Source organism: Uloborus diversus, chromosome 4 (assembly GCF_026930045.1).
Source record: "Uloborus diversus isolate 005 chromosome 4, Udiv.v.3.1, whole genome shotgun sequence".
Taxonomy (NCBI): Eukaryota; Metazoa; Arthropoda; class Arachnida; order Araneae; family Uloboridae; genus Uloborus; species Uloborus diversus.
Genome location: NC_072734.1, coordinates 45,950,296 through 45,960,788, shown reverse-complemented (window position 1 = coordinate 45,960,788; position 10,493 = coordinate 45,950,296). Strand labels below are relative to the sequence as shown.

Sequence of the window (10,493 nt, the reverse complement as noted above, 5' to 3'; positions counted from 1 at the left end):
ATCGTAGAACAAAAACCGGAGCCGCAGAAAATGCGACCGAGCGGACAGAGAGCAGCAAGTAGAGTGAAGTGGGGTGGAAAAATGAATCGGCAAATGAGCGATCAGATCCGGGTACGCGGTGATGCGCGGGAACCAATGAGTGCGTTTGGCGCCCAAACAACGAAGGGAAGGGGACGCTACGCCATTTTAATGGCCGACAAGAAGATGCAAAAAATCGGATCGACGCTTGAAAAATTGACAAAAAGCTAAACGATGGGAAAAGTGAATAAGTCATATTTTGATATCGTAAAGTGTGCGAAATTTAACGGGGGAACGCGGGGAAAACGTGGAATGCACAAGAAAATAAAAAAACAACAAAATGGGGGAAGAAAACGATTAAAATGACCGAAAACATGGGAAAAATGTAAATGGGTAAAAAAATGTGATATGCATTATCACATATACCAATTTAAAAGCATTTCACACACACAAAGACTACAATTTCAAGCCCATTTTGAATGAATTGCTTTGGCTTATTAATGTTACCCTATAATATGGTATTTGTTATATATGTTACGGCCAAAGCCCGAAGTTCGGCCAGTTCGCGAATTGGCCAGCCATTTCGCGCATTGGCCAAGAGGTTTGGCCAAAGCCCGAAATACTTGCAATTACTATTGTATTTTCTACTTCGGCTGGCCATTTCGCGAACTGGCCGGGAATCCTTGGCCAAAGCCCGAAATGATAATGGCAGATCGTAGATTGACTGGTAGACGGCACATGTGTCACTTCCGGTATGACAGCGCTGCAAGTGAGAGAGACAGAGATTCCTCTACTTCTCCCCCGAATGGTTGCAAGACCTTCTGGGTTTAGGTGGGAGATGTGGAGTGACTAACGTTTATTTTAAAGCTTGAAAACTCCCAACACCAACGAAGATTATGTAATTTTGCTGTTTTTGGAACTTAAATATTGAAAATATATACCTAAAGAAGGTCCTGTATCTCGCTCAAAGAAGGGGCGATCACCCCTCCCTTGTATCCGTCCTTGAGGAGGGATAAATGTTTATGCAATTCGAAATGTCATGCACTGGAAAAAAATTGTGTAAGATTACCATCATAAATGGGTGTAACGTTCACGAATTCTGGAGTGTGTAGTATCTCTGTTTCAAAAACTCAAATTGTTGGAGGAACCTTGCACTATGTTTCGTGTAAGTCCCACCTGCAGTCAGTAGAATTCAAAGTGTATGCGTAAAGATCAATATCGGCACAGAGCTGGTAAAATCTTATGAGTGAAATGAAAACGGATCTTTGTGGCCGAGCAGTTCTCTTGCTTTGCGACATGTCTGTAAGACTCCCGTTGTGAGTTCAGACCCCACCCGGTGTCCTGGGTATTCCTTTAATAGTGCAATAAAAACGTCTTGTTTGTAATTGGTGTATATTGATTGTGGAAAAAAAATGAACTTGATAAATATTGAATAAACGAATGATTGAAAGCAAAAGTTGTAAAGAAGACAAAAAACAAGGGGTTTCTAGCATGATTTTTAAAAAATACTGTTATAACGAAATTTCAAGTATTTTCACCTACTAATTTACTTTGTACTTTCAATTTAAAACGTTGAGAAAAAAATATTAATTGATCATTTAATGTACCTACGTGGTTAATTTAAACCATCAAATAGTTAACTTGAAGTATAAGTCCACTTACAATTGAAAATGAGAACCAGTTCAAGAAAGTCAAATGAAAGCTTAAATTTTGCTATTGTGTAACCTTTCAAATAATTTATCTGTAAGCATATAGAACATTATGGTCTAACCTTACGTAGAAATGAGGGAGACGCTACGCTATAGTTATATTGCCATGGTGTAACCTTCCACAAGCGATGTGGAACTTTGCACCAGTTATATCAGTTAAGTTACTCCAGAGCAGTAGATGCAGCTATGCTTCCACCAAATTTAAGGAGTAAGGTTGGTTACACAATTGTTTTTTATAATGTGGAAGTTCACAACTTGTAGTAATAAGTGATGGGCTTTACATTACGTAATTGTTTTCCTCATTTGAAATTAGTAAAATGAGCTATTAAAGCAGAATACTTAAAAATCAGTAAAATCTACTCATTTTTGAGTACTTCATGTTTTGATAATAGAAATGTTAATCTAATCCTCACGGTATAATAGCCTGAAGATTACATTAACGCCCTTTATTATAATCACGTTGTGTATCACATAATTATAATAATCACGTTGTATATCACATATCATACGTTCACTGAATAATATCTATTATGGCTTAAATATGAGAATAGAATAAGACGAGATCATATTTTTATGCATTACAAGCTAATTTTTCACACGGAGGTATCACTTATATTTGAGCTTGTTTCTGGACCAAGTGTACTTAAGAAAAAATTGTGCACCGAAGTACTCATTTAAAAATACTTCATTTTTAAAAGTTTATGAAAACAATCTGCTCTTCAGTTCTTTCTTCCTACTTTGGCCGATCGTCCCTAGCCACTTCGCGAATTGGCCGGCCAAAGCCCGAAATCAAGAAAATTTCGGGCTTTGGCCGGTAAGTTTTCAGCAATGCTGGCCAGTTCGCGAATTGGCTGGCCAATTCGCGAACTGGCCAATTTCGGGCTTTGGCCGTAACATATATATAGTAGACAACTATTGTAACCGATATGGATTTTCTCAAAAACTATTTTTCTTCTAGAATCTTTTTAGAAATTAAAATACTGCAAAATTTAATATCCAAATGTTTTCATTTTTCTAAGCTGCATATTTTACATAAAAATTAGTAGGTAATGTTAAGTAGTAAGGAGTTGGCCATATATTTATTGCTACTTAACCTTGTACTTTGTTATTTTTGTTTCTGGTTAATGTGCGATATTTGTATGAGTTCAAAATAATAAAGTAAATGTAATGTGTCTTAAGACTTCAGAAAAACTGAAAAAGTAACAATATTTAAATTACACATCTACATTAAATATTTTAAACGTTGATAAAATTACTAAGATGCGATTATTTGGTTGTCAGATATTAAAGTATTCAGCCAAACCAAGTATTCATTTGGTTTGTCTCCGAATATGCAGTATACCGAAATACCAACTAAATATTTGGTGCGACTCTGCTATGAAAAGCAAGTACTGGTGTTTTTCCTAATCAATTTTTCCTTTTAACTCTACCTAAAATTCTAGATACATTAGAAAGTAGATGTTTTTTTTTCTTTTCAATTAGTGCATTTTTTCTCTCCTTCACATAAAAAATTGACAATTACTATTTTAATTTTTCTGAATTTTTGAGTAAATATACAATATGTATTTGTAGCCTATGTTTATATAATTATGTGCATACATTTTCAGAACCTGGTCTGGCAGAAGACAGCATCAAAAGTCTCTAAAATTAAAACACAGACCAACTTTGGTAATTATTAAATAAATATTTTTATTATATTCCTCAAAAAATGTAAGTTTATTATGTATGAATATATTAGATTAACTAAATTATCGATTGTACAGTGGCTAAAATTTAAATGATTATGTGAAATAGAGGCTGGCCTCCAAGCTTCATGTGTGGAAGGGATTGCAGTTTTTTTTTCGAGAGGGGGGGGGGACACAATAACATTTGACTATTTTGTAATCTCACATTGTAAAATTATGCGTTAATTATTCTCTGTTTTTTCTATGACTTAGCCAAAATCTTAAAAGGCAAATCTTAAAACTGATTACCTTTATTTTGTTAAATTTACAAAGATATTTCAGATTTTAAATATTAATTGTGGACATTCTATTTTCAGTAGAATGATATATTGGGTTGTTCGGAAAGTCATTTTGTTTTTTTCGGGGAACATGAAAGACAGTTTTCGTATAATGAATAAATATTTTATTAAATTATATATTGGCCATTCTGGTCCAACACCTTTTGCCATCTTTCTGGCAGTAACATAATTCCCCTCTCATAAAAGTTTTGGTCCTTGCTGGCAAAAAACTGGTTCAGGTGGTTTTTGACATCTTCATTTGAGGTAAAGGTTTTGTCATCCAAAAAATTTTGCAGGGACCGGAACAAATAGTAGTCGGAAGGCGCCAGATCTGGAGAATATGGTGGATGTTGCAGTACGTCCCATTCAAGCTGTAAAAGTTTTTGGCGAGTGACCAAACTTGTGTGAGGTCTCGCATTATCCTGGTGGAACACTACACCCTTCCTGTTGATTAATTCGGGCCTCTTCTCTTTAAGTGAAGCATTCAATTTGTCCAGCTGATGACAATAGACTTCTGAATTAATCGTTGTATTGTCCAGCAAAAGCTCAAAAAAAAAAACGATTCCTTTAACATCCCACCAAACGGAGAGCATCACCTTTTTTTGGTGAATGTTGGCTTTTGACACGCTTTGAGCCGGTTCATCTTTTCTGCTCCATGACCTCTTGCGTTTAACATTGTTGTATACAACCCATTTTTCGTCCCCAGTAATAATCCGCTTCAAAAGTGGATCATTTTCTTGACGTTTGAGGAGCAAATCACACGCGTCAACGCGACGACACAAATTTCGCTCCGTAAGGACATGGGGCACCCACACATCGAGCTTCGAGGTTAAGCCCATGCCTTTCAAATGGCCATAAACAGTCGAATTCGACAAATTTAATCTCTCACCGATCTCTCGTGTGGTTATTCCCCGATTTGCATCAACTAATGCCTTTATCGCATCTTTGTCAGCTTCGACCGGCCTTCCAGACCGTGGTGCATCTTCGACATCAAAATTGCCGGATCGAAATTTTGCAAACCAGTTCTGGCACTGGCGTACTGTTAACATGCCTTCTCCATACACATCCGTCAATTTTTTCTTGCTTGGACAGCATTTTTACCTTTTCTGAAGTAAAAAAGTAAAATATGACGAAAATGCTGCTTATTGCTCTCCATATTTAAAAGGGCACCAACCAAAAACTGCTGCGTAGAATTAATAGAACTTTTTCACACACAAGCCTTGCAATATCAGCTCTCAAGACATATAATGGTTATGCGGCTTAAGTGTGAAGTTGGTTTCGAAAAAACGTAATTAAGTCCTCTGACGGGAAAAAACGAAATTACTTTCCGAACAACCCAATAAAAGGAGAACAGTATTTACCAATTTGTGTTCAACATAAAAAACAAAAATGTATTTTATGCAAAAATATCCGAAAATTTTCATTATTTTACCTTACAATTTAGCAGAAAATGAGAAAATTCCTCTTGTATATTTTCAACCTTTTTCTACTAGTATTATTCTCTTATTGTTTACATCTCATAAATCTGTAAGCACATATGATCTCGTGTGTGGCACTTTACCACGGCTCATATCTAGTGTGAATTGCACTAAAATCAGGAGCTTTGTTTAGATCTGTGCCCCTTGTACCTTTTGGAAATTAGTCATTAGTTGAGAGAACAGCATCAGGAGGAGGAAATTATATAGAATGTATTTTGTACGTACTGTGTTTTCGGGAGTAAGCACAGCATCGAAATATATTCTTAAGAAAAAACAATTTTAATTTATACGCCGCACCCAACATTCGGCAACTTCAAAGCACAATTAGTTGTAAAGAAACCTGAAGTGAAATGCAAATGAAAGAAATATTTTTAACTCACGTAACAATATATACTTTACTGTAAATCTAATTTTCTTACCTTGGGAGGAGACATTGGTTGGTCATCCAGAGCGGAGGACACAAACCCTTCTCATCAATGCCTTGCCAATGTCAAAATTTGGCTCAAGTTGCACAAAAATATCAATTGATGTAGAAACGACATAGTTCGACATTTGAATCCTGAACAATAACAGATAAGATTCTTGAAATATTTAGTATTATGTCAATATATATTTTTTCATCAACTTGATTTAAAAAGCCATTTTTACTGCTTATTTTGGCGTAACGTTTGATTCAAGCATCAAAATAAGCATTCAAACGGTTTGAAAACTATTAATCATTATTAAAAGCTTATTGTTTTTTATATAGAAATCAGAAGCAAAATAGAGACATTGCAAACAACGAAAAACGTTTTTGAATGTTTGATAAAAATATTGAAACATCGACGTACTTTGACGTGACTAACCTACTTTTTCTATGTGAATCGGTATGTTATGCTAACTGTCACACAGACGGGTATTTGAGACAAAAATCGATATTGTCAATTTTACTGGTTATTGTCGCTTCTGAGTATCAAAACAGGTAGATAAACATGGCAGTATGTGAAAGCGTTCTTTTTTAATTGGAACTAACCATAAAAATTTACCAGCAGTCAGAACGTAACACTTTTTTGATTCAGTTGTCCATTTCTGATTGGGACATTCAAGTTTTTCAACAAACCTTTGTTGTTTTATTTTCCATGTTAAAAGTGATATTAGACGAAATATTTAATATGGAGGGGCTGGAGCAAGGTTTGTACTCTATTATTCATCAATTTATATGCATATATTTTTATTTTTTATTTTAATGCCTTTCTTCAAGCCTCACAAAAACACCCCCCCCCCCTTTTTTTTTCTTGTAAGACAATGATTTTAAATATTCTGTTCTCATTTGTACTACTTCCAAATTTTTCTATAATAGTGTCTATTTTGACAATTTGCAACAAAAATTTACACAGAAAATAATAAAACTATAAAAAGAGCAGACTATTAATTTCATAATTTTTTTTTCGGTTATTTTTGGGTTCACAAGTTTCTGTCTGGTGCATAAGTTGAAAACAAGCACAGGATATTATAAATTAGACTATAGCATGACAAATTGATGCTACTGACTGACTTCAAAGTCTGACCCAGATACAAAACAGGGTAAAATTTTTAAATTTCGATATTTTCCAAAGAAATCCCTAATTTCAGCTAGTTTATTTTCTATTTGCCTGAACTTTGCATCAAATAGCCTTATGTACTGTCTTTAATAATATTTTGAGTCGTACTTATGGCTGAAGCCGTAAAATCTAATATTAATTGAAAAAAAACTCAAAATTATGAAAATAATGTGTTCTGTTTATAGCTTTATTAATTTTTTCGGTCAAATTCGGGCAAGCTTTTGTTGCAGATTATAAAGGGTGTCCCAAAATTAACGCAAGATTTGAATTTGCCGCCATTTATGCAATAAATTGTGGGCAATCTTGAAAAAAGAACAATTTGGCAGCTGAGGGTCTAGGGTTATTACAAATGGAGCGTTTTCGATTCTATAATGCGTTTTCATTATCGAACAATTATTTGAAAAATAATGAAAGTTTGGGCGGATCAAGCAGTTTACTGTTATTGGCGCTCGATATCGCACTTAGGTAATGCGCGGGTGGTTGTGGGATTGTTGACATAGACGTTTGACTTCAAATAACCCCGTAGGAAGAAGTCTAATGATGTAAAATCACACGATCTAGGGTACAATTCATATCACCGAAACGAGAGAGTACACGAACAGGAAATTCCTCATGCAGTGATTGAATTGTTTCGCTGGCTGTATAATAGTATAACACTCCATTTTTACTAACCCTAAACTCCCAGCTGTCAAATTGTTCTTTTTCCGTGGCTGCCAACAATTTACAGCAAAAATTGTGGCAAATTTAAATCTTGCATTAATTCTGGGACACCCTTTAAAAGTAGACATTCTAAAGTAACATAGGGTACAACTTAGAAATAGTACAAATTAGTACATAGTGTTTAAAACCATTCATTTACATAAAAAAATTCCAAAAATTGATATTTTTGTGAGGCTTCAAGAATTGCATTAAAAAAAATATTTACGGTCTCAAAAAGTAAAAATTGATAAATAATAGTACACAAACCTTCCCTTAGGCCATCCTTAATAAATTTTTCTTCTAATATAATTTTAATGCGAAAAATAAGACGTTGAAGGTTTATTGAAAACAAAGACAACCGAATCATCAAAGTGCTAAGTTCTTACTGCTGGCAAATTTTTATATATAGTTCCAATGAAAAAAGGACACTTCCATATAATGGTATGTTTATCCACCTGTTTTGAAACTTAAGGCCGAAACCGATAAGCAAAGTTGTCATTTCGACTTTTGGCCAGCTTTTTGGCTCAAATACCCCTCTGTGTACCGGCAGCAGGACGATGTGGTGCCATCTATTGGCAGAAATTTCAATGTTTTTTAAAAACTTGGATTTTTTTCTTACTTGGGGGAAAAAAAATCCGCCGCACCCTTTACATGCGCCGCACCAGCAAATTTTTTGCTTTTTACCCAACTGCTCGTGCAGGACGCAAAGTATGTATGTATGTCCGTTTCTATGTGGCGTTCTACAGGCTAAACACCTTGGCCAGTTTTGGTAATTCTTATGTCAATGGATTTGTCTTAACCTTGGGAGTGTCACTAAACACATGCCAGTAATCAAAAGTACCATTTCAAAAACCAGTTGCCGTTTTGTCAGTTCGGGATCGGCGCGCGCTGGGTGTCGCACATTGTGTCGCACGCTACCTGCATGCAACAAATGCAGGTAGTTTTTACTGCCTGAAATTTTTATTTACTAAGTCTACTAATTGGGGTCTCAGTAGCCGAGTGGTCTACGCGATTGCTTCTCCCACTGGAGGCTGTAGGTCAAGACACCTTTGCTCCGGATGTACTTTATCCTCTTGGTGATGTAAATTCTTTCATGTGTTCTTTATATGTATTCTGTACTGTAATAAAAAATATATATGCGTAACGAAGGCAAGACACTCAGATTGTAGTCCTCATCAAAATAAACCCGTGTAATAAGCACCAAAAGAAAGAGTATTAATTCGATTTTCATCTCTTACATGTTGCATTTGTTTTTGCCTTGATTCAAGGGACCGAGTTTTGCGACGTGTACTTTCTTGAGAGGCTTTTTTAGTTTTGCGAGAAAGATTTGATTGACGGGACATTTCCGATTTCCCGTCATCATGAGTTATACAGGTTGTTTATATAGTTGTGCTGTGGTTGACTTAAATTCGCGCATTCTTGCTGAAGGTCAAGCACATGTAGCTTAGTTTAGACCACCGCAAGTTACTTAATAAATCTGACGATACAAACTCTCCCAATGAAATGACAAGGTTGCGAAATGTACCATCTTATAATCGTAATAACTAAGTCAATGAAAATTAAAAAGTAAAATAAAAAATTATTAAATAAAAACAAAAAATCCGACTGCGAAAAAAACTGAAAAGAAAAATGTATAAGTCCAGTAGTTTAGAATGCTATTAAGTACTATTGAATAACTGCACCACTGAAATAGTTTTTTATTCGTGCACAGATAAGACATATCATAAATTCAAAAACAGAATAGAAGGATCAACAGTCGGGGCCCATTCCTTTCTGAATCAAAGACCCCGTAAAATTTGAATGGGCCCCGACTGTTGATCCTTCTATTCTGTTTTTGAATTTATGATATGTCTTATCTGTGCACGAATATAAAACTATTTCAGTGGTGCAGTTATTCAGTAGTACTTAATAGCATTCTAAACTACTGGGTTTATACATTTTTCTTTTTAGTTTTTTTTTTTTTTTTGGTTTTTACGCAGTCAGATTTTTTGTTTTTATTTAATAATTCTTTATTTCTTGTATGTGGCGCTGCGCTTATTCTCAAAAATATGTTAGTCTATCTTGTGATAACAAGGAAAATCCCTATTTTCAAAGTGTTAGTCCCAAAAGTAGTTTTTGAATAGAGGTAAATGTTTACTTTTTAAATACATCACATGTTATGAAAAAGATTTTATGTAGCAGTTCATGTTTTAATCAATTATTTTTAAATTTATATTTGACTTCTTACTTTAGTTTTTGATATTTTTCATTTTTATGTTTGAGTAAAAAGTAGATGTACGATTATTTGAAAATTATATACAGCTGTAAGAAATAGAAAAATTGTCAAACAGTGATTAGGCATAATACTTATATTGAAATCATGAATAAGAAGTTTCTTGAAAATGTCTGAAAGACACAGGTTTTTCATCTAATATGCAGAAAAAAACCCAGGTATTTCATTAAAAATCTTGGTGGCCTAGGTTTTTACAGATCCTGAACTAAGATCATTGTTTTAAGCTCTTTAAATATCAGACCAACCTTGAAATTACAAAAACTCACTACTTCAGTGAAAGCTTGCTATATTAGGATTAGAAGGTTGTCATTACAATAGTGCAGAATTATTATGTTTTTATTGTACTGTATAGAAATGAAAATTTTTAATCCTTTTGCTTTCTACATTTTCAGCCTGACAGTACTAAGCTGATTACATGCCCCCTGCCTAATGCACCAGATAAAAGTGTGCTGCTGGGAAATGCAAGCAAGAGAGGTAAATGTATTGGTTTACAAATTTGTACTCTATCATAACATAAACATGTTTAGTTTTTAGAAATATACTTTAATGATAATGTAAATACACTACAGTAAAGCACTACGTCTTCATTCATATTTGTAACCAGTTTAATTAGGCCTATAGTAAGATGCTATTATCCTTTGGAGGAGTTTTCTTTCATTGAATAAGTTATTGAGCCCCCAGTTCTTGGTATTTTACAGTATTAACGTTTTTTTTTTTTTTTTGACGTGAACTGTG

The 10,493-nt window shown here is 34.4% G+C and overlaps 1 protein-coding gene across 1 annotated transcript in view; it reads left to right on the top strand.

Moving 5' to 3' along the window:
* Positions 1 to 723: 723 nt before the first annotated feature.
* The window catches only part of LOC129220097 (microprocessor complex subunit DGCR8-like), a 48,862-nt gene continuing 39,092 nt past the window's right edge, over positions 724 to 10,493 (top strand). Inside the window, exons 1-3 of the mRNA XM_054854438.1 lie at positions 724 to 770; positions 3,335 to 3,395; positions 10,151 to 10,232. Of these exons, the coding sequence (XP_054710413.1) occupies positions 724 to 770; positions 3,335 to 3,395; positions 10,151 to 10,232 (190 nt within the window). The remainder of the gene's footprint in view (positions 771 to 3,334; positions 3,396 to 10,150; positions 10,233 to 10,493) is intronic.